The sequence below is a fragment of the Seriola aureovittata genome, chromosome 10 (genome assembly GCF_021018895.1).
Source record: "Seriola aureovittata isolate HTS-2021-v1 ecotype China chromosome 10, ASM2101889v1, whole genome shotgun sequence".
NCBI classification, from domain to species: domain Eukaryota; kingdom Metazoa; phylum Chordata; class Actinopteri; order Carangiformes; family Carangidae; genus Seriola; species Seriola aureovittata.
The window spans coordinates 25,825,137-25,850,098 of NC_079373.1; the positions used below are offsets into that span (position 1 = coordinate 25,825,137).

General features: G+C 42.8%; 1 protein-coding gene across 2 annotated transcripts; it reads left to right on the forward strand.

Annotated features, from left to right (window-relative positions):
* The first annotated feature begins 411 nt into the window (after window positions 1-411).
* On the forward strand, window positions 412-24,456 carry wasla (WASP like actin nucleation promoting factor a). Of its 2 annotated transcripts, XM_056387641.1 has the most exons (11): window positions 412-864; window positions 6,969-7,103; window positions 8,614-8,700; window positions 9,758-9,854; window positions 11,537-11,560; window positions 17,257-17,458; window positions 18,456-18,498; window positions 20,312-20,465; window positions 21,495-22,114; window positions 22,323-22,431; window positions 23,232-24,456. In XM_056387641.1, the coding sequence occupies exons 1-11, from the start codon at window positions 760-762 to the stop codon at window positions 23,291-23,293; spliced, it is 1,638 nt and encodes a 545-aa protein (XP_056243616.1). In that variant the 5' UTR covers window positions 412-759; the 3' UTR covers window positions 23,294-24,456. The 2 variants fall into 2 exon arrangements, with proteins under 2 accessions (XP_056243616.1, XP_056243617.1); XM_056387642.1 differs by lacking the exon at window positions 11,537-11,560.
* Window positions 24,457-24,962: the final 506 nt, after the last annotated feature.

Below are 24,962 nucleotides of genomic sequence, written 5' to 3' on the forward strand. Positions count from 1 at the left end.
TGTTATTAGTTTTGTGGTTAAATATCTGAATATTTTATTATTTTCCCTAACAAAGCTATCATATACTCAAAACATCCATCATTTTATAAATTATTTACATTTTATATATGGCTCCTCCCCTCTCTGCGTCACATTCCCACCCCGTTCCACGCGCTCCTCCCTTTCCCTCCGCAGAGCTGGAGCTGCATTCCTGCTGCCACATCGGACCGAACCATTTTGTCTTAGCAACGACATTTTAGCTTCGCTGCAACCCAAAAATACACATTCATCGCAGCTTTAACGTAAAGATTAATGTTAAATAATATCATTATACTTGTCTGGTCGCCAACTTCATAACGTTATCCACGGTACTGCGAATAATTATAGTTTGTCCAAAGCAACACCCCCCTCTCATCCCTTTTTAAAGTGGTCTGCTCCGTCTTGCTGCCATGTTGGATGTACGCATCGCCGCTGCAGCTGCTGGAGTTTCCGAATGAAAGTTGAGCGTTTATCTGTCTACAGACAGATAACGTGTCCTTAATTTTATAGTTAACATTAAACGGAGGAGTTCAGATTCTTTCTTAAGCGGGACCAAGTCAGGGAAAACACTCCCCGTCCTCCTCCTCCGCCCTCCAGCCCGGAGTCGGACTCAGCGGAGATGATCCGGTTGCAGGCCACAGCAACCGGAGCCCGCATGGATTTTCTGTAATCAGCAGAGTTTGCAGAGCCCGTCCGGGGATAACCGCATCGTTTCGGGGTTAACTAGAAGAATTTGGAGCCATGAACAGCCACCCGCCGCCCCGCAGGGTCGCTAACATCGGCTCCCTCCTCCTGACCCCGCAGGAGAACGAGTGCCTGTTCGGCTACCTGGGCAGGAAATGCGCCGTAAGTTCCCCCCGTTTGTTTATCACCTGCAGGTTCAAGAAAAGGCGCAGGTACATTCACCCACACAAAATATAAAAAATGCCAGCCTGTGCCTTTTCCTACACTTTACTTCTTTAAGATGATATGAAGCAGCAGAATCATGATTAGACACCTCGGGGGCTTTCAAACCGGTGCTACAATGAAATCTGTGACCCTTTGGACTCTTTGACGTTTTAAGTGTTTACACATATTTTGTTCAGCCGTTAAAAAAAACATGGCGACACCGTCTTCATCTGGTTCGTCCGTCAGATTCTTTTAAATAACGGCACGTTAAAGGTACAATCAGTGATGCAGGTGTAAACAGTTTATGAGCTTCTACCTCAAAACGTCAAAACTTTGAAGCTGCTTTCACTCTAAATGTGATTTTACAGGTTTTTTAAATAAGGAGACTAACAATAACAACAATACACGCGAAGTAAATCCAAACATATTAATTACAGTAACACTTGTTAAAATATTTAAATGCTATTCATGCACCAGAAGTCCAAAGTTACCAGTTTCTATTTTTGTTGAAGGTTTGTTTACATCAGTAACGTGTGTTGCTTAGTAATGCTAACTTTCCCGAACAGGAAATTATCAGTTGTTATCCACACATCAACACATTCATTCAAATATTCATTTAAATATTTGCTGGATTTTGGCTCCTATCCAAGCTAAACAAACGATGTGTGAATATGTTAACTTGGGGTTTAAGAAATTGTGATGGCCATTTGTCACTATTTACTGACAAACAACTTGATTATAAATCACTTGATTAAAAATCATAAAACATATATATATATGTATATTTATATATATTTATTTATTTCGGTTCTACTTGATTAATTGACACTAAAAATTATTCCTGATGGCCCCTAGTGTGAAGTCTGACTGTAACCACAGTTTATCTGTGGTAACACCTGGAACAGCAGGAGTCCTAGGAAGGCTGCAGGTGGCACACCGGACATGTCAGGCTGTGTTATTAAACTTCATAATGTTGGGTTTGTTTTTATGTGGTTAGAAGTTGGCATGGTGACAGGATGGATAACAGGTTGGTTATTGTCACCAAGTCTGTGAAGATGTTGAAGATGCTTGAGGCTTTTTTTTTTTTTTTAATCAAATATTAAACCTCTTCAGAAAATGTAAACTTTGTAGCAGAACATCTGGCTCCAAGTATTAAATAGGCTCCATTTAGTCTAAAAATAATAATGCCTTCTTTGTAGCCACTTTCCCTTGACTTGATTGAAAACATCATGAGGTTAAGTCATTTCCCGTTATAAATCCGCAAATGTTTGCGTCATCTGAAAAACTGGTGCAGGGGCGAGGAATTGTTGGGTGGTGGGAGGGTGGTTGTTTGTCCTCTGACATATGGAGACAGGAAGCTGTTATCAGTGATGCCACTTGGACACTTCAGGGCCACTTCACTTAGCTAAAAACCAGAAACCTGACATGAGTATCTGAACATAGTTTTATCCTTGCAGCACTTCTACTACCTATAAAAACCCTCTTGGATAAGGACAAAAACTCATAAAATGCGAGCCTGTGGTTTCATCTGATGTAATGTGGTGCTTTGCAGACGAGCTCAGCAGGTTTTAATGTCAGCTGCTGCAGGTTTCAGAGGTGAACTGGAGCAGAGCCTGCAGGCTTGACTACAAGAAGCAGCTGCGTGCACGCAAAGTAAAACACCTGAGCTCAGAGGAGACCGGTTAGGTAGAGGAGGTTACACTGACCAGTAGGGCTGTGTGGTAAAGCTGAATACTGTTTGGTACTGACTGAAATGTCTCTGCAGCACCAGGTATCAAAAAATGTCATGTGCACCTTCAGGTTTCAGAAAACTTAAATTAAACGAGAAGAAAAAAAAAAAAAAGAGCATTAAAATTATTCACTGAAACTGCCTTCTTTTATATCGTAAACAAAATATGCGACATTGCAGCTGGGACTTACCCTAGCTGTTACAGGATAATTGGTGTGTAATTTAACTCCACTATTGTTTGAGTCACTAGAGTAAGTGTCGATTAAAGACCAGCATTAAGAGAACTTGTATTTCAGACTCGACCTCCTCCTCCTCCACACACAGATGGAGGGTTGTACTCGGAGGGGTATTTCCCAAAGCAGGATTAGAAAGTTAGACAGATATCTATGATGATATTAAAGCTAAATCTGCTGATAGAGATTGAAATCTCAGAATAAAAAAAGGGTTATCACATCTGGTATTAGGGTTCAGTTACGCAAGGTGATGGTTTCTTAAATGGGGAAAAAAACACAATTTCAGAGAATATCAGATATATAATCTTCCTAAAGTTATGTGGCTAATTTGCTAATCCAGATTTGCGGAGTGCCCCTCTGCACTTTAGATGGCTCAGTGGTGGATTTATCTGAACGCTGAGTGAATATAAAGTTTGCCGTTTTCATCCTTTCATCCAGGGCTTTTGGGAGGTTGCACCACTGTTGCACCTGCCTTTACCAACCAAACAAAACCTTTCAACTGGATCTTGTGAAGTCCTTCGACAGAAACGGTGAAGCGAGTCCTGTAGAGCTGATTGGTTAGTTTTTGTCACATGACCTGCAGTGCACTTGCTGCATTCAAAAAAATATGATACACCTGATAAAACAGGAGCATGTCTCCATAGAAACTACTGAATTTGTGCATGCAAAAGACGATACACCTGAACAGCCCCTAAAAGCTAGTATTTCGGTTTCATGATCCATGTTTTAGGTCCCAAAACTCTGTAGATTTTACCACTTTTTATGCAGTTTGTCTCACAGTCTGAGGCAGAAATAAAACATGTTAAACACCTTGTAGCTTCGACCACATACTGTATTACAGCAGGCCTAGTGTTTAGTCTGTTAACTGCAGTGCATCTTCCAACAAGCTGCACTTTAGAGCTGCACAATTCACCTGATGTCGGTCAACAAAGTTCACTGCTGCATTAAACAGCAACTAAACTAAAGGCAACTAGATGTTGATTCTGATGGCTGAACGACCTTCAGCGAGTTAAAAGCGTCTGGAAGCAGATTTTTATATTTTTAGAAATAGGAATTCAAACGAAAGCTGCAACTAATTATCATTGTCATCATTAATCAATCTGGTAAGTTTAGTTTAATCAGAGTTTCCAGTGTTCAAGATGACATGTTCAGATCTCGTTTTTTGTCTGATTAACAGTCCAAAAGCTAAAATAAAGTAATAAAGTATAAGTATAGAAGATAGTAATAAAAAAACTGCCATTACAGTTTCCCACGGCGATGTATTTAAATAGTTTTTTTGTCCTAAAACCAAAGTTATTAAATTCATTGAAGAAGCTGAAGCCTGAGAACTACAGATGATTTGTTTTGATTGATGAATTAAACGAATCATCTTTTCTCCAAATTAATTCTCTGTTGCGTGACTAATGGATTATTTGATTTAGGACGAAATGGCTGCCTCGAGGGGGAAAACTAAAAACTGAAGACTGATCTGGAAAAGAGGCAGAAATGTTGTTATTGTTGTAAGTTCGGTGCTGAGGTGCTAGCTGCTGTAACCTGCAGAGAGCCTGTTGGTCTGCAGTGCCTCAGTCTGTCTTTATTGCTGCATACTTTCCCTCGGTGAGAATTTACAGAGCCTAAATGAGGCTTTCAACAGGTGACCTTTGACCTTTCCTGTGTGATGCTGAGCGGTGATTTCATGGTGAAAAGTGTTTCCTGCTGCTCCTCTGACCTGCGCTCATAAATCACAGAGGAGGAAACCGGCCCAGCGGCATTTCCTCTCCTCTCCCCTCAGCGGAGGAGAGTAACTCCAGCCGCTGAGGGAGAAATCCTGGCAGAGGATTTAACGCAGCGTGACCTCTGCAGAAACCTCGAAACCACAACCCAGAGCGATCCGAGGACCGGACAGTGCTGAGGACAGCAGCTGGACTCTGCTTCCTGTCCTGCAGAAGTGAAGGTTAAACCCTGTGGAGAAATGTCAGATACACTGGATTTCACATCAAACAACAACTGTGAGGTTAAAGATGTTCACATTCACCCTGGAGGGACAGTCGAAGACTCGCGACCCAGTTTACACACAGGCCTCCGGTTGCAGGACGGTGCAGGGAGACGGAGATCTGTCAGACTGTCATGCAGACGGGGCCAAACAATGAAGTGTTTTTGGTGGCACAAGTCAGTCACATGACCTCAGTTGATCTGGCAGTGTGTGTAACAGCTGAAGACCAAACTGAAGGCAAAACAAGAAGGAAGTGAAGTTCAGGCCTGACGGAGCACGAACAGGGAAGAGACGCATACTTTTGGTGTGGGTCTGTTTTTCCTTATTCAGGCCCCTTAGTTCCAGTGGAGGGAAATTTTAATGCTGCAGCACACAGTGATGATTGTGGTAACAAGGTCTGCCCCTAAAATATAGATAATTCGTATAATAATTTAAACCTCGTGTTGTTGAATCATCTCTCCTCTTTCAGTGGTTTGGTTCCAGGGCTCCACTTGGGTCCAGACTGCATCTCAACAACAGCTGTTGATTGGTTACCATGAAATTTTATACACATTCTAGAGTATCAGAAAAACTGACTGGTCACCTGGCAGTGAAATATTTAAACTTATAACAGATGGATTGGCACAAACTTGAGACTTTCATGGTCCCCTGACAATCTGTGTTAAAACAGAGTTGTGTTGTTGAGGGCGTGTTATTTAAGGTAAATACATGTGTTTAAAGGTGTATCACATGCTACAACAGTTTATAATAGACACACATGATATTAAAACTCAGGAAAGTTGTCATGGTGGCAATTATTTCCTCTTTCGTCACAACAATCACAAGGTAAACAGTAAAAATACAGTTTCATGTTACAGTCATCTACTTATAATGTGCACTTGCATGTATGTGATTGGTCAATGCAGCATCTTGCCAGATTTTTGCAGGGCAGCCCTGTTTTCTCCTCCCTGCTTGCACAGACGAAACTGGACTTCATTCATATAAATGAGAGGGCTGCGTTTCTGCACTCAGGGCTCACTTCAGTCTGAACACAGCCTTGGGGAGGTCACCCTGTTTCACCTCCCTCCTTTCTGCTCGTTGCTCCGATGCTCTCGGCTGTGGTGCTGAATGTTCATGAGGTCTGCAGAGCTACTGGTGAAACCAGATGTTGGCACCGCTTCATCCGGAGAGATGCTGGTTGAGACTTTGAAGGCAGAGAGATGCTCAGAAAGAACCAGTCTGTACCGTGCGGCCGTGACTATGTCAGATGTGTTTCAACCTGTTCCTGATGATGTCACTGGAAGGCTGGGTAAGAAGCCCGCCGTCACTGAGAGAGAGAAGATGTGATGTGAGCATCGCGTTCTCAGAGATACTCATCACATTCTTACATGAGTAGTGACAGAAGTAGCTGTGTGTGTGTGTGTGTGTGTTGTGTGTGTGTGTGTGTGTGTGTGTGTGAAAAGAGAGCTTGAAAGACGAGTTCAAACTCTGCTTGCTTTCTCACCTCGGGACACCAGGCTCGCCACTTTTTAGTGTCACAAAAGTGATGAAGGAGGATGCGTCAGATGACCATCCAACAAGCTCTTCAGTTGGAGTCGACTGAAGCCTTAAAAGTCAGGATAGCTCGCCCTCTACTGCTTTGAATTTTACTTTTTGTTGCTCTTCACCTGAATGTAAAAGCACTTTGATATAGTTGTTTTGTTATTTTAATGTGCTGGAGTCCAAAGCCAAGCAAAAGAATTAATCCATGTTTTTCTGGATCCACTGTTAAGATATTTGCATCTCTGACTCGTAATCCGATTTCATATTTTGCATAATGTTGAGTTTTGCATCACACAGGTTTCTACTTCCTGCTCTGTTGCTCCTCTGTCACACATGTGCAGCTTTGAGGCTTTTAACAAGGCACCGTGTGTGTGTGTGTGTGTGTGTGTGTGTGTGTGTGTGTGTGTGTGTGTGTGTGTGTGTGTGTGTGTGTGTGTGTGTGTGTGTGTGTGTGTGTGTGGGAAATCTGGACACATAATGAAGGGAGATCACAGCCAGGCAGTTAAAATTCTCCTGACTGTGCAACTTCACCACTCCTGCATTTTTTTTTTTTTTTTAATGAGGTATGCAGATGTGATCATCACCGTCCTGTCCTCTGTGTGTTCAGACTCTGTGTTCGGCGGTGGTCCAGGTGTACGGGGCCGAGCGGAGCGCCTGCTGGGCGAAGAGATGCTGCGGAGTGGCCTGTCTGGTCAAAGACAACCCGCAGAGATCCTACTTCATCAGAGTGTTTGACATCAAGGTGAGTGAGGCCGGTCTGTAAAGCTTTAACTCAGTGGTTTCTCACACATGTAGCACACAGCAGGAGCTCGTCCATGTCACACACGTTCTCGCTTACTGGAAATACTTCGTTTGGCTGAGGCGAGGGGGGCGGAGCCTGGGTACAGTGTGCAGGAAGCAGGATAGAAACGTCATCGTCACTCCCACTCGCTCACTATGGATTCTCCGGACAATGACCGGCTCTATTCACACATCGGCTCAGTCAGACATTACACAGACTTTGTACTCGGGAGCTGGCAGGGTAACGTCTGGAGTTCAGCGTTGCGGTACAAATATGAGAGTGGTATCAATTTTCCCATCTGACGCTCCACCACAAAGCAACAAAGCGTATTTCCGTAAATGTTGAGCTCGTGCTGACGAACATTTCCATGATAGTTGTCCACATTGTTCTGTTCCCTCTTTGTCTTTGTCCTCCACAGTGTGTGGCTAGACTGAGTCCACACACTGCAGGCAGTCATTGAAGAAATTAATACGCTGCTATAAAGACGAAGTGCAATCAATGGTTCAAACCGTAATGGATCAAAGTGAATTAGCAGCCACTGATGTGTGTTTACTGTCTGCAGTGTTTCCCACTGGCGGAGAATTTAGTTGTGGTGGTGGGTGGCATGGCGTGTGATTGATGTGCATGCACAGACTCATGCAGTTTAGATTGGGAGCGTGTAATCAGGTTATTTTCTGTAGCCACAGTTCAAAGATATCCCCTAAACACCTTGCATGCAGACAGGTAGATGCTACATTTTAACAATGTCACCTTAACGCCTCACATGCAGGCTTTTAGTAGATGCTACAGTTTACTGATGACCCCTAAATGCCTCACATGCAGGCTATCCGTAGACACTACATTTTAACAATGTGCCCTAAACGCTTCGCATGCAGACTGGTAGACGCTACATTTTAATGATGTTCCTAAACGCCTCACATGCAGGCTTTTGGTAGATGCTAGCTAGCTGGCAGTGTGTGGCCAAAAGTGAAGAATGAAATAATCCTGAATCCATTTGGATATTTCAGTGTCTGAACATAGAACTGGTTTCAAGTCATTTCAATCAACCTACAGGAACTAAAACATGATGCAGATCCACGACACTTACTGTGAATCTTTGGGGTGCTGTGTGACCGCAGGGGTCTCCTTGGTGGTGCATTCATGCACATCTTACATCCAGTAATTTAAATTCTTCTACCAAACTTATATCATGAAAACCAGATTAACCATCAGAAAACATGGATGTTGTGAAAAAGAAAATGAAACTTGGTTGTTTCTCGCATTAAAAGCAGCCGAGTCGTCTTCTCACATATCAGAGTATTGATTTTAGCAGAAATAAACTGAGAGTAATGACTGTCTGGAAGGAGGGAAATCAATCTAAAAGCTAATTGCGAGGGGTGGATTTCTATTCATTGGACAACAGATTTGTTTCCTCTAAACCTCACGAAGAATCTGCTCTGACTTTTCCTTCCCTGTCTTTTCTTTTTTGCAGGAAGGGAAAACCATGTTCGAGCAGGAACTGTATCACAACTTCTCCATCAGCAGCTCCAGATCCTACTTCATCTCGTTTGCAGGAGACGTATGTGTGCAGCTGTTTTATGATTACCTCAAACCCCCACCCAAAAAAAAAGCAGCTGGTCTCACTGATCGGCTCCTCCTCTGTTTTAATAAAGTGTGATAATAGCTGGATGTGTTAACGCACAGTCAAATATTCACATCAGGGTCGGCTCACGCTGCCGCAGACACTAATGCAAAGCAGCCGCAGGCTCCAGGATGTTTCTGCTGTTTTTAGAAAAGCTGCTGCTGTTTGAGCTGCTGAACGTTACAGGACCAGTCTGTTTAAACAGTAGCTGAACTAAGCAGTGTGTTGGGTAGAAAACTGGAACCCACAAACATCACTGTGGGCAGCGTTTTATCTGCATTCAATCAATTTATGGTGCGACCGTGTTCTTAAGCTGAGGATTTTAGACTTTAGGAGTTGGAAAAGAAAATTGAGTAATCCGCTAATTAATTTAATTGGTGAATCCAAACCAGTAAGTAAAGGCTTATTTTTATTCATCAAATGTGTGTTGATCAAACACCTTTTAAATAAATCAACAGTATGAATAACTCCAGACAGTGTTTGATTATTAAGATCTGTTAGGTTTTGGCTGATATTTGATAATATCAAATATCACAATATTTCCTGCCATATGCAATGTTTTTTATTTATTTATTTATTTATTGCAATTTTGTAGTTTTGCACTTGTCCTGCTGCCAAGTCCGACTCTTATTTCACTGCTTTGCTTACTGTACAATGGTTACACAGGTTTAGTGGCAGCATTGCTTATTGCTGGAACAATAATATCATTATTACCCCCCCCCCCCCCGTGCTTTTATTTAAGAGTAGATTTTCCAAATGAAATATGAGGTTTATAAGTTTACAGTATTCAGCTGTGATCTGCTCAGTGCAGGAAATAAAGGTCCCATATTTTTCATTACAGAAGTCCTAGAACTGATCTATAATCAAACTACACAAGGACAGAGACCTTTAGACTATATGGGACCTTTAATGCTCTGTGATCTCTCTGTGATTTTCTTTATGTAAAGAAAGATGGTCTTTTATTCATCTGCAGCTCTTCTTCTCTCCCTCTCAGACCTGTCAGATCGGTCTGAATTTCGCTAGCGAAGAAGAAGCCAAAAGATTCAGAGTTGCCATCAACGATCTGCTCAACCGACGGCAGCGCAAGACCGGTGAGTTCAGCGTTGTTCAGTTTTTCTTTGTCTGCTTCCTCACCCTGTGTGACCTGTCTCGCCTCACACTGGAGAACTCACCTCCTCTTCTACTAACAACCTGAATCTGGGTCTCACACCTCTCTGCCTCTCTTGTGTCCCGGCTTTATCAGGGAGATGAGCAGGGCTTAGCGAATGAAAACCAAAAGTCGACACAGGAAAAAGCTCCTGAAGTTCTTTCATGGTTTTGTTGTGCTGCCGTGATGTTTGAATACATTTGAAAATAGATGCACACAAGCAGAAAAGAAGAATTAGAAGGAACTAAAGAATCCCACACACGTTTGACACCTGAGGGTCGAAGGTCATTTTGGTCCTACAGGAGGAGAAGGGACACGGGACTCGCACATTATTATTATCATTATTATTATTATTATTATTATTATAATAATGATAATAATAAGTAGTAGTATTTTTCTTAAGAAGGTTACTAAGAGCTTTATAGAAAAAAAGGGAATTAAAAACAAAAGAAACAAACATTAATAAAGCAGAAGAAAGTTACACGAAAATATAAATTGTCTGTATCATGAGAAAATAAAACGCAACATATCAAACATCCATAAAAGCTTTCTGATAAAATACACTAATGAAGCTGCCTGTCTGATATCAGGCGGTAGACTGCTCCACCCTGAGAGACCAGCAGAGCCCCCCCCCCCGATCTAAGTCAACGCCCTGGCACATATGGGGTTAATAATAAATGACTATTGCTATCGCATCACCCGCTTTAATCCAGCACAGATAGTGACGACTCTTTGGACGCTTCTGCCACAGAAGGATCCTGCAAAAGCAGTTTTTTTTCCCCCCACAGTATTTGGAAAAATCACTTCCATTAAACAGAAAATTCCAACAAGAATCTATGCAATTCTTTTTACAGCACAAAACCTAATTAACTGTGGACGTTGAATTTTGATTGAAACTTTGAATGAAGCCAAAATGAAGCATTTCCACGAGCCGTCGCTGCGTCTGCGTTAATGAATTTCTGCAGAGTAGCCTCCTGTAGAAGCCACTGTGCCATGGGTGGATGAACGCTCCTCTGCTGACGCTCTCCTCTGCCTGTGTTTTGGCTGTTAAGGTGTTTTTCTTAGATGAGAGCATGAATGGAGGGATTGAGTTTTTTGGGGTTTTTTTTGCTGGCGGACACTTTCCTCCTTCCTTCTGTGAGCTCGCTGCGTTTCTCTCTGCTGTAGTAAAACTCTGGGTCCGTCTGCAGCGAGGCTCCTCTCTGGCTTCCCTCCAGCTCCTCTCAGCATGCCGGCCTTTTTGAAGTGCACTGCTCAAACTGTGATGATGACTGAGGGTTCAAAGGCTCACAGTGCTGGGAAACAGAAGGGTTTTAGAAGAAGGGGGGGGGGGGTTAGTTTATGTCAGACATATCTCAGCTTTCAAATCTTTCGCTTGTCCTCTTCCGCTCGTGTTGAAGACTTCTTGAACTGTCCTTCTGATTGTTTTGTCTACACTGTCGAAGACGTGTGGCCACATCTTCTCTCTGATCGCCACAGACTAACTGAACCTCATCACGCTTTCTGACTCTTGAGCAGCTCACCTTCTTCTCTCGCCTCTTTATCACTAAACAACTAAAAATATCTCAAATTTTACCAAGATAATTCTCCTCTGAAACTATAACTGTGTCAATTTTTCTTTTGCAGAGAAAAGAGGTGACCCTAAAAATGGTATGTTGAACTCTTAATATTGATAATGCAGATTCAGTAAGAGCTCAGAATGATCAGAATGATTTTTTTTCCAAATCAAACCACAAAAACTCCAATAACTTTAAGATTCACCCGGACGTGCCGTACAACAAAACGTAACAACATGACACGAAAATGGAGATAAATGAACCATTGAATAAATAAATAAATAAATAAGAAAACAAGGAAATAAAGAGCAAAATTAGGAAAACAGGAAAGGATCCAGATGTTGACCCACAACTGGTTTATGACGGGGAGCTCCAGGTTTTCAATCCTTCAGTTATAAACAGCTGTTCAAACAGGAACCAAATTGATGCAACATTTGTTTTTATTATTGTTATTGTTGCTCAATAATAAATTATATATATTTTTCTATCTAAAGTTTAATTGATGAAACCACATATAAAACATATTTTGATTTAATCAGCATGTGTTCTGTTCTTACAAACGGCCACAGTGACCACGAGTCATAGATACGTATGCCATACCTGTGTTGTAACTGTAACCACACACCAGCTGTACAGAGATATCACAAGGAGACAATAGGAACTGTGACTGTAAACGCAGTTACTATGGGGAAAAGCACATTACAGCCTTAAAATGAATGTTTTGTGAGTGTAGTGTTGGTGGCGGTGGTTTCAGCAGGTGAAGACAATTAATTATAAATCTGAACCTCTGTGGCAGAGCTGCAGCAACCTCGCGGTTTCTAATAAATCCACCAAATGAGGGCAGAGTTTTAGTTTCCTGGTTGAACTGATGTGTTCAAAACCCTCCAGCTGTAACGTTCAGTGTTGGTTCAACTGTTGGTTTTCCATCCACCACACCTGTAGACCGTTAACAGTCACAGAGATCCAGCTCCAGACTTATAAATACTGCACATACGCACATAAGTTCTCTCCTGTACAAACAGCTAAAGCTTCATACACAATACACAACATCAAATCTACACAACCAAGGCATCCGGTCGAGTGCTCCTGGTCCCTCCGACCCATATCAACAAACACAAGTCTGTTTGTGTCTTTGTTTGGACTCTCATTGTGCTGTGAATGGGGTTCATGTGGGTGAAATATAGTCGAGATCGCAAAATCTCATGACCCCCCCCCCCCGCAGTGAAACAGGCAGAGCAGCTCACCGTGTGAATGTCGAAGCAAGACACTGATGAAGAAAAACCGTTCACGTTAGATGAGCATCTCCTACAGTAATAGATGTTGTTTGCACGCCTGGATACAGATGCCAGGAGACTGCAGTATTTCCTGACACGTCGGCGGTGCTGTTTCACAGACGGCGTGACTCACACACTGACACAGAATGGAGTCTTCTGCAGGTTAATCTGGTCAGCAGGAGGCCCGTCTGTGCCATATGTAGACCACATGGCCTCTGTTGTTCCCTGTGAACCCTGTTGTGATGCACATTAGGCCTAATCTGTAATCCCCACAGTCACTGCTGCCAAACATTTGTTTTGTATATAGATTTATCATTTAAATTATTTAAATTGTTTGTTTGTTAAATCGTGTGGCAAACTAAACGTGGATAGAAGTTAATAACAGGTGTATAATGTGATAAGCCATATTGATGTTAGGGCTATACCCGCAAGACTTTTAATGCGTGAAAACGGCATGACTCGTCATTTCTTTAAAAATCTCATTCCACACTGAAACACCAGAACAACAGGAAAACAGTTCAGTCTCTTCTTCTTCGTCTTCTTTCGGCCGGTATTCAGCAGTTGGGACCGTGGATGTTCTAGTGTTACCTGCACAACTCGACTCTACTCTTTCCGTTGGACAAAAGTTGCGGATAGCACCTGGGTCCAAGCGAGCTGAGACGATACCAGCTCAGAAGGTGACGTGAAAACACTGCGGACTGCTGACTGGTCAGAGAGAATCATCACTACTGTGTCATCGTTGTGTGAGACGGGACGTTCTGAACAAACCAGCCAAGCGACGAGCCTGCTGCTTTTATGTTGTTATTGTACAAAACTTTTAGTATAGTTGTGTTCTAATCTAACCGTTCCTCCTTCACACTTAAACACAAGTCTGGAGCTTTTGTATTGTTCCTCTCTGGATACCATTTCATCGGACAGAAGACTGAAACTGGGAGGAAAAGATGCATTTTCCAATTGAGCAGATAGACGTGACACATTTTTGAAATCGGTGATCACAGAGAAAGTTAGTGGAGGGGGCAGAAAGTTGACCTCGTAACACTTGACGAGACTCGTTTTCAGATTTATCCACTTTTGGAGGTGTTTGGCAGAAAGATCTGTTTCCTGGCTTAGTATGGACTGAAGGCCAAAACAAACGACTGTGTTTTCGTATTTAGCCAGCTTAACGTGAATGTGGTCGTTCTTTCGGGAATGTGATACCTTCTAAATCCTTTGTGTTGATTCAGAAGTTGGCAATCTGACAGGTTCTTTGGGTAAAAATGGCTTGTGAGCAGCACGTACCTCCTTTCTTAGAGCTTTCCCAAAGGTAAATGCTATTTTACTCTATTTGTTTGCCTGTATGTGAACGCCAACATGAGTACATCATGTGAGTAATGGTCCCAGTGCGTCCAAGCTTTAATTTAGACCTTCTCCTCTGCAGCTGTGCCTGCATGTCGTCCCAAAAGACTGTTTACTTCCGTTAAGCCCTCGGGCTGTTGGCAAACACTGTGACCGTAAAGAGCAGGATTAACATATACTGAACAGATCAGTCGCCTCTTCAATGGACTTGTGCCTGAGATCGTTGCTTCATTGAAGTTTCTCTCCAGTGGCACGGATTCATTCTGACATTTCAGCTGTGAAACACGAGAACAGCAGTGGAGTTGGTGTTGTTGGCGGCTCCGTTTGGGAGATGCATGTTTGCCTCCTCCCTCCTCTTGGAATGTATTGTTCTTGTCCTCATTGTGAGAACGGCAATGAAAACACGTCTGCAGGGGGAAGAAGCTGCCCATGTTGGTCCTTCAGGGATCGCCCCCATTGTTTGACTCGCCTGTTGTGAACTCGCTGACGCTCCTTAGCAAATGTTGTCAACTTGAACGGACGCTCACTGCTGTATCCAGCCAAGTAGGAGGTGAAATTATAGGTTGTTGGCTGTTGAGGAGAAGAACCCAGGGTTTAAGCAGCTTTCAGTATGAAATGTGCCGAAGACCTTTAGTCAGTACGTAAAGTTCAGATCTGAGTTTCCTGGAGCTTGAATGAACTATATTCTTCATTTCTTGCCAGTTTCGACTTCCTAATTCAAGTTTGAACTCCAGAGAACCCAAGTTTGAACAATGCAAGTCCAAAACTTGCAAGAACAGGAAGATGCAGTATGTTTTAATCTGGATGGACATAGAGATAACCCGTGCACTCAAGGTCGAGTTTGCATAGGATTTGAACAGGCAGTCAAATGAGTCCTCACATCTCTGCATCTCTGTAAATGTCAGAACAAATTTTCTAGTAGGCATTATTTGGATTAATTGACCACACATTTTATATCTATATAAGTGAGAAGTGGCAGCAGTAACCACTTTGTAATATGCATGCTGGGATACTTGTCTAAACAGAACACAATAACGCTGAAGTAAGAAAAGCCTCCTGGAACAACTGTGGGTTTTGAAGAAGTAACAGCTGTAAAACACCTGGAAATGACTCTTTATATCATCACATGTTGAGACATTCGGTTGTCCAGTTCTCTTAATGCATCCAAGGTGCTGAGTAAAAGCATTTAGATGCCATTAATCTTTACTGCAGTGAACTGTGTTGCCATGATATGGATTACATCAGACATAACTGTTCGAACATAAAACTAAGTAAATACCAACCCACACACCATTTAGTAAAGCTATTAGTTCAAAGCATGTAAGCATGTTTTGTTGTCTAATCACAAGCAGCCACACAAGAACTCTGTCTAAAATCAGCATAAAATGGGTAAAATGATTATTTTAATCAGGAACTATCTGATCAAAGAACAAGCAAACAGGATTATGAATCTGATTTGGCGCAGACTTTCAGTAGAAAGTTACGTACTTTGTCGAAACTTGGTACCAAATATTCCCCTCATTTTTCATTAATCTTGATGCAGAAGCTTTTTGGTCAGTACCACAGAAGAACTCATCTGTGAGACCGGACCTGCACGGGACCAACCCAAACAGCTGTGACTTGAAAGCTGGGAAATGACCACCAGCCCCATCCTGGTTCTCTGGAGACGGCGGAGTCGAAGCGAGCCCGTTGATCTGGTCGTAGACATCTAGTATTCATGGGGAGTCCAGGGATTTGGACCAGGATTAGCAGTGGATTAGTGGTTATGTCAGATGCTGCTGCAGTTTGCGGAGATTACAAGGGATTCGAGGACTGAACGGCCCCCTGACCAAGCAGGAGGAGAGGGAACGCCGCTTGACATTTCTGTTAGAAAACATGGATCATAAAAGCTCAGAACAAATTGTTGGTGAACACGAAACACACCACAGAGTTTACACCAGCCCGCTGACACATTGATCCCTCAGGTACCAGCGATTATTAAAAGCATATTGATTACAGTGTATGAGAGTCAGGAGGGTCATTTACAGTCTGAAGTACTGCATCTCGTAGAGGATGCAGTACTCCTTGCAGCAGCAATATCTTACGTCACAAAAGCACTGAATTCACTTTCCTGACTTCCGAAGATGTTGAAGTCTTATATTTGATTTGCAAATGTGAAAACTACTTCTTCCTATCCGTTATAGCCATTAATATCAGTGATAAAAGAAATCGTCTGCGGCTCCGTGCAGTCAGGAGGTTGTGATACTTCATAGACCCACAATAAACTAATAGAAAGGTCAACAACATGTGGCGAAAGTGGTCTCAGACTTTTGGACCCCACCGATTATTGAAAGAGTTTTTGCTTTCTGAAATTATTCCGCCTCTCTTCCTAACTCTTAGAAAGATGGAACATAAAATCCACAGCGTCCTTTTTTGAATAAAATGTTCTAAGTTCAGCTGAAACTGTGATGAGGCTTCGGCAGTTTCAGTCCAATACAGTAGAGAAGTTTATATTTTTCTCCCGTCTTCTTTCCGTGGACAGTGTTTTCTAGCTGAGCTCTGGTGGTTGGAGAGAAAAACAAAGAGGGAATTTTTTTTTGTCTGACTTGTTCCAGCTTTGTCTGAATTATTATAGATTCAGCATTTTTGCACAGAATAAGGTCTGTGAATTGTCCCCTCCCTCTTCCACTGGAATGGCATTGGGAAGCGGTCTCTTCACGTGACGAGTAACTCTGGAAATGTACATATTTGTGAGTGTTGAATAAGTCCCAACTTGAAAACATGGAGAATAAAGAATAAGTTGACTGAACTTGAGGGGAACATCACAGCTGAGGTAGAAAATCCAAAGATGAACAGAGGAAGAAATCTTAATCTTAATCTGACTTTATCTAGAACTCACATTAATTTAGTTGTATTATCGTTACTACTTCTTCATGCCTCTTTGAAGTCTTACATTTAACCTGATGAACCTGCAGAAACTCTGATTAGTGAAGTGTTGACAGAAGAAACAACGTCATGATTATTAGGTTTTGTTAGAGTCCTTCTAGTAGTGAAGCTAAAATGTAAAGTTTGTCCTTAGAGGAAACGGTTCATCCTCCAGGGAGCAGGAAAGACATCAGGACGTTTCTTTACAATCAGCCACAACTTATGGATATGTCTCCCTGACCCAACCCCCCCACTCTCCTCCCCTCTCTGTGTCTAGGTCCAGCTCTGCCCATGGCCACAGTGGACATCAAGAACCCGGAGATCAACAACGTGAGATTCCACAACTCCCACAGCCACCAGCAGCCGTACCACCTCAACAACATGCTGAGCCACAGCGGCCTGAACCGCAAGGACAAGAAGACCAAAGGCAAGAAGAAGAAGCTGACCAAGGCCGACATCGGCACGCCCAGCAACTTCCAGTGAGTCACACGGCGCATATTTAACATCGCTGAGAGCGTCTGTGAGGGAGACGAGTGATAACACACTCGGCTTTCAGTCATTCGGTTGTGTTATTTTCAATTCCTCAATCATACTGTACGAGGGGATCAACAGTGAGGTCAGAGGTCAAAGAAAAGCAGAGGGCGAGGAGTAATCACGAAGTAGAAGAAAAAGGAGCAGCTGTAACTAGAAATAAAAAGTATATAGAGTGTCAAAACAGAAAGGCTCAAAATATTCTCAAGAAAAGTAAGAATAAGATTTTAATTTAAACTTTGACTGTAGTTTAAAACATTTTCAGCGTTTAATTATGGGCTGTGATTACTTGCCTCTTCAATTTATTTCAAGCAGCCACTTCACATAAACCATGAAAACGATGAGGCAGGAAATGAAAGCTTGTCGTAAGGTTTTCATTATCTATTCATTTATTTTCTTGTTTAATCGTTTCATCTATAGAATAAATAAATAACTCCTCCAGTCTTCTGGTTGGATTTATAGTTTCCCCAGTGAAGCAGAGATTTTCTCAGACTGACATTATTCCACCGTTTCCTCAGATTGAGAGTCAGGGGTTTGATGTGCTCAGAGTTTGTTGTTAATGTGATAAAACAAACACTTCACTTCCTCTTGAAAAAAAAACCTCTTCACAAGTTGAAGAGTTTTGGCGAACGCAGGCGCCGCTGATTTAAAAAATAAATAAATAAATAAAAGTTTGTAGTTAAAAAGGAAGTTCACTAGTGTTCAGTCACAGACGTGCAACTCAACAGAGTCTGAGAGCGCTCAATGACCACACTGTCTCTGTGACTGATGTGTGTGTGTGTGTGTGTGTGTGTGTGTGTGTGTGTGTGGGCTCACTGTTTAACATGCACACATGGTCGCCCACGTGCACATGCTAAATAGTTGATGTACTTCTGTGTGTGTGTGCGTGTGCGTGTGGACAGACACATGTGTTATCTCACCACATATCTGTCCCTTCTTCTTCAGGCACATCGGTCACGTGGGCTGGGATCCAAACACAGGTTTTGATGTGAGTACCCGCTCTACGCACGCACACACACACACACACACACACACACACACAGGAGCACAATAGTGACCTGTGTGGTGGCTGCATGATGACATCACACAATGGGCTGTTGTTGCTTCCTGCTCATATTCACAAACGTATCGCTGCGTCTCAGAAGCCGCAGAGACACAGAATGTTCCAGAGAGAATCAGCTGCAGCCTCGTTCATCCACAGAGCTGATTACTGCAGAAATCAATCAATCAATTAATTAATTAATTAATTAAAATAAATACAGAACCATCTCAGGCTCCTGCTTCATAACAAACTCAAAAATCACCTAATAATCATGGATAATTGTGGCTCTTCAGATTAAAAGATGAAAACCACTCTTTGTTAAAATAGTTGCACTGACCTCACATTATTTTCTAGATGTGAAATGCATCATGGAAGTTTCTTCTAAACACAGACACACTGACCATGTGGTTGTCTCGTTCGTTATCTGTCACTATTTGTTTTCATACCAAAAAAAAACAAGTAATGTGATTTGGTTCAAGGGGAGAAAATAAAATCTGGAGCTGTGAGCTTCTGTAAAGCTGCTGATTCTCATTATTAAAATTCTTAGTGTTGTAACAGAAATGAATGACGTGTTGGATCCTTGAATTTGAGGGAATTGGGCCTTGAAAAGTCCTTGAGTCTGATGTTTAAGGAGGAGAGGGAGCAGCGTTTTATTCACATGATTCACATACGTACTCACAAGGTGGTGTTTTAATTTAGAAAAAAGAAAATAGCTTTCATATTTATTTTTCATATTTAATCAAACCATTAAAAAGAGGGTAAAGAGTTTTGACTTTGAAGGTGTTTAAATATAAAAGTATTCAAAAGTAATGTTAACAAAAAATAACTACTGGAGAAGTTTTAAAGCACAACTCGTCTTTTCCTCTTTCACAGGAAGTGATAAATCAGAAAATAATGAAGTTGAGCTTCTGTACCTCAGAAGGAAAACTGCATTTCTAAATGGAGGAATTACAGCGTCCAGAGCAGAATAACTCAGTTGGATTGTGACCAGGCTGCAACATCACTGTTGTCATGATGTTTGCTGTTATAAAAATGGAGGCTGTGTAGAAACACTGACCGGTTTATAATTATTCATCACTGAGTTCGTCAGACTGACGGGTTTAAGCACGACCCTGGTTTGTTGTCGGGTCGCAGGCAGGTTGTATTTGCACCCGTTGGCCACTAGATGTCACACCAACACTGCATCTGACTCTTACTGTTCACTGCAGAGGGAGAAACTCACAGCTGTCTGCGCTGTTGAGTCGAACAGGAGCAGGAAACTCACTGTTTTCTTTCTTCCGCAGTAAAGTTTTCATCGTGATGCACAAAACATTTCTACATCATCTCAGTATATACATACTGTGTCTCAAAGCAACGACGACGAGCAGCAACAGCCACTGACTACAACTCGAGGCTGCTGGTCTAAAGCCACGTCTTCTTCCTCTCTAACATCAGCTACAGAGAGGCTGCTATCTGAACTCCCTCCCTGTATCTCATCTGAGAGTTATCACCTAACATGCTCTCTCTCTCTCTGGCTCTCCATCCTTATATATTTTAGTTATAATTATTCTGCAGGTGTGCAGGTATGAATCCAGCTCAACAGCCGCAGTAACGAGGCTCGTTTCCTCATCCAGCTCCTCACACAGGCGCAGGATGTAGTTTGACCAGCAGGGGTCATCGGTCAACAGTGTTCTGAACTGTCTTTAATGTCTGTTCCCGCTTCACACACTTTTTTTTTTGAAAAAAAGTTCTCCATGTTCTGTGTTTGTCGACGCCGCAGCTCAACAACCTGGATCCTGAACTGAAGAACCTGTTCGACATGTGCGGCATCTCGGAGGCGCAGCTGAAGGACAGAGAGACGTCCAAGGTCATCTACGACTTCATCGAAAAGAAAGGAGGGGTGGAGGCGGTGAAGAACGAGCTGAGGAGGCAGGGTGAGAGCGCGCACACACACACACACACGCACACACACACACACACGCACGCACACACACACACGCACGCACACACACGCACTGTCTGTTGAAGAATGAAACTCTCCTGGATTTTACTGCAGAATGGCTGAAATGTTGAAAAACACAGATACAGTTATAGTAAATGATTACTTAATTGATTTATTAGTTGATTAGACAATTATTGCCAATTATTTTGGTCATTTATTAATTGTTTTAAGTGTTTTAACCAGTAGAAAAACACCAGCCACTCTCCTTACTCCGCCCATCAGGAATACGTCCGAGATACAGGGATTTAAATGTTTGTGTTTTAATTGATCCACCTGTCCTGCTTACACTGCATCACACAGAGTGATTGACAGCTGCTGTTTACCTCCTGAGGATGTTTGAGTGGAGAACACACACGACTGTGTTACGTATCATCAAATCACAAGTCTGGGATTTTTAAACCTCGTCTGTTAATTAAAAATTAATTGAGTATCAGGAAAAATAATATAAAAAAATGTCATAAATAAACAATGACGTAATAAATGCTTCTTTTCTGAGGCCTCACCGTCATTTTTATTTATTTAAATTCCTCTCGGCTCCGTGTCGAACTGTCGTCTCCTCGCTCTCTGTTATTTTTCCATCAGACGGTTTGAGGTCTGAAGATGAAACGCTGTTTCCTGTCTGACGCTTTTATTCTCTGTGACAGTTTGTGTCCATGTTTTATTCATGTTCAACCTGAGAGAGACGAGAGGAGTGATCCGAATCTGAATCTGAATGTGTGTGTGTGTGTGTGTGTGATCTTTTTCATGCAGCCTCAGTGATTTAAAGATCAATCTGATATCAGTTACCACCAGTATTTGAATATTATTGGTTATGGATTGGATATCGGTGGTTGTTGACACCGTAACCTCCAGCGTAACCTTGGAGCCTGCGTGCGAACAGTGTAGCCCTTTAATCCAGTTGAGCAGGTGAATGTGACATCTCTGTGATGTCATCTTGTCTCTTATCTCTCCCATCCCGCAGCACCCCCTCCTCCTCCTTCCCGTGGCGGACCTCCTCCTCCTCCTCCCCCACCCCACCACGCCTCAGCTCCACCTCCTCCTCCCCCCCCATCCAGAGGAGGCCGGGGAGCCCCTCCTCCCCCTCCTCCGTCCAGAGCACCCGCCTCAGCTCCTCCTCCTCCGCCTCCCTCCCGACCAGGAACTCTGGGTGCTCCGCCTCCCCCGCCGCCTCCCACCAGAGGAGGTCACCAGCCCCCTCCTCCTCCCCACCATCACCACCATCACCAGGCTCCACCTCCTCCTCCTCCTGCACACTGTTCCATTGCCCCCCAAGCTCCACCCCCTCCGCCTCCCCCACTGGCCCAGCAGTCTCCAGTCGGCGGCGGCGGCTCTGCCCCTGCTCCACCTCCCCCACCTCCTCCTCCACCTCCCCCGCCCGGCCCTCCTCCCCCTCCAGAGCTGGACAGCGGAGGCGGAGACTCGCCTCATTCGCCGAGCCCAGGCGGGAAGTCGGCGCTGCTGGAGCAGATCAGGGGAGGGACCCAGCTGAAGAAGGTGGAGCAGAACAACCGAGCACCGGCCTCCAGCACCGGCCGAGACGCTCTGCTGGACCAGATCCGACAGGGGATCCAGCTCAAGACCGTAAGACTGGATCTGATTCAACAGATCAATATATATGTTCAATATATATTTCAATTCTAATCAGAAAATCAATAAATAAAAAGAAAACAGATGAGGAAGCTTCAAAATGTTTCAATTTTACCTGCGCATGAAAACCTGTGATTTCCATGACAACAGAATCACGTGTTTGTAACTAACTGACCTGGATTTGCGTCTCGTTTGTCTCCAGGTGCCGGATCACCCGGAGTCCGGCCCCCCGACGCCGGCCCCCACCGCGGGCATCGTCGGCGCTCTCATGGAAGTGATGCAGAAGAGGAGCAAAGCCATCCATTCCTCAGGTGAGTCCGCCGACGGGCTGTTAGTGTCGTCGTTCAGGGTTCTTACCTGAGCTGAGGCCGTTTCCGGGGAAATAAAGGAAGTTTGATGTTTTTGGAAACGTGCCGACTCGTTTTCCAGCTGTGGGGTTGATGAGAAGATCAATACCAGATACTCACATCTGTTTGTGTGTAAAAAGTCGTCTCTCAGAGGGTCGTGTATTGGGCTGTTTCTTGGTGGGGACTAGACAGAAACCCCAGTTAATAGACCGATCCTTAACTCCGTTTCAAACACCTGTATGTCAGGTTTTTATCTCGTTGGTTTGAGACATATTTAAGATATAATGTGTTAATTGGTGAACTTTAGGGATGATGTACCTGTAAACGGAGCCAGGCTAGCTGTTTCCCCTTGTTTCCAGTCTTTGTGCTAAGCTAAGTTAGCGGGCTGCTGGCTGTAACTACATATTTACAGTACACACGTGTGGTGCCGCAATCGCCAATTATTGGCCAAATAAATATATAATAATGTAAATATATAATAATAGTAATTTTTTAATATTTTTTAGGTATGATGGAATTTAAATGGTTTTGTACCTTGTTTTCAGTTTTATTTTAAGAATCTAATAAACACATTATCTTTTGTTTTGTATTGCGATCACCCATTTATTACATCATGTCATATCAGCCAGTTAAATGGCTCGTTTTTCCCGCTCTTAGAAGTCCAGCCCAGTTTTCTCCACAGGAAAGAAAGGCAGAACTCTAAAGTTTTTACTCTCTGGATTTTCACTCTTTAAATGATCGTTTCGTTGTTTGTCTTTCCCCAGACGAAGACGAGGATGATGACGAAGACGAGGACTTTGAGGACGACGACGAGTGGGACGACTAGCGACGACTCTCCTGTCCTCAACCCAGGTCCCCCACCCTCACCCCTCCTGCACCTATCTCTGACACTAAAATATCTTCTAAAAATCTTCCAGAATCTGACTAAAATTGAAATGTAAATGTTGTATGAATTTGCTGTATATTTATTTTTCTTTATTTTCTTTTTTTTTGTTTTTGCTCTTTGGTTTTTTTATGATTATGATCATTAATCTGTGCAATACCTCATCCGTTAAATCTGCACCCTCGTCATCAGAGACACCCCCCCACCCCCCCACCCCCCCACCCCCCTCCAGGACATCCAGTCATTAGAAAAGCACTTAAATCTGTCATCAGCACAATGTGGAGACACAGCCGGCGACATTTCATTAATTAATAATCAATCATCTAAAACACTAGCTGCTCCACCGAGAGGAGTCGGGAGTCCTCGTGATCCTTGGGAAATATTTCATGTGTTCATTTCTTCATGTTTCATTCCTTTTTGTTTGAGAAACTTTTAAAGGGAGACGCAGGTGCGACCGAACAGGCAGGATCCTCTTTGTGTTTTGACAGCGGTCGCTTTAAATGCGAGATAACACTATTTTCTTACCGTGCTTCTTTTCATACCTTTACCAGTTTTTCCTAATAAATTGTAGTTTAGTCGTGTTATTTTTTCATGAAGACATTCGTTGACCAAAACATGGCGGCCCGGTCGCCTCGCGTGGATCTTCAACTTTTATTTTTTACGTAACGAAAGCCGTTTATTTGCACACAGTTTGTATGATAGTTCAGTTTTGGGTTTTTTGAGTGTGCGTTTGTCAGAAATAATTTTTATTTTATTTCAGGCAGGATACAGTGACAAACACTTTTTCTTTTCTTTTTTTTTTCTTTTAAAGCTAAAGGTTTCGCAGCCTTTTAAATGCGATTTACAAACGTGACTGACGATGTTTGAGTTCGCACATTTCTTCGGCTCGATACAAAAAATATGTCCACACACGTTAACTCACACACACTGTGGTGTTTTGTGGAATGATGGGAGTTTTTTTTTGTTCTGATGTCTGGTTGGTTTTTGTTCCGTTACTTTCTGCAGGAGGAAGCATCAACAGCTCTGGTCAGTATTTCAAACAAATATCACACACTACACAAAGAAACAAAATAATAACAATAAATAAAAAAAAAAAAAAAAGAAAATATCATCCTCTTCCGTCCTTCAGTTAACAAACTATAATTTTATGCAATGCGACTGTAAATGCCTCCTTATGGAGAATAATAGAAAAAATACAAATAAAGCAAATAATGAACCAAATGTGGCATTTGCAAGCAGCTTGTGGGTTTGCCGACGCCTGTGATCCTCCGTCTGTGAACGGTGCAAAGAAAAATAATCGACGCTCGTTTTAACTTGTTCGTCTTTAGAGTTTTTACCGTCCTCCAGCGTAGAGGCGTGATGCTGCATCGAGAAGCCGAGATACTGACATCGAACCTGTGAAAAGGGTTGGGGAGGGGTGGAAGGGTTGGGGGGGTGGGGGGGGGGGGGCAATGAGAAGACTAAATTGTATACTTAAATAAATGTTAATATTTACAGAGAAATTTGTCTCTTGGTGTTTGTTAAACTGATTCTTGACAGACTGAACTCATGAACTCATTGTTTGTACATGAAAACACACTGCAGCAAGAAACAGCAACGACATCCTCACAAG

Excerpts from the sequence above, each read along its gene's own strand:
- wasla (XM_056387641.1), top strand. The coding sequence starts at position 760 with ATGAACAGCCACCCGCCGCCCCGCAGGGTCGCTAACATCGGCTCCCTC. Across the intron at positions 865-6,968 it reads ACCTGGGCAGGAAATGCGCC|ACTCTGTGTTCGGCGGTGGT; the intron begins GTAAGTTCCCCC and ends CTGTGTGTTCAG. Across the intron at positions 18,499-20,311 it reads ATCCAAACACAGGTTTTGAT|CTCAACAACCTGGATCCTGA; the intron begins GTGAGTACCCGC and ends TCGACGCCGCAG.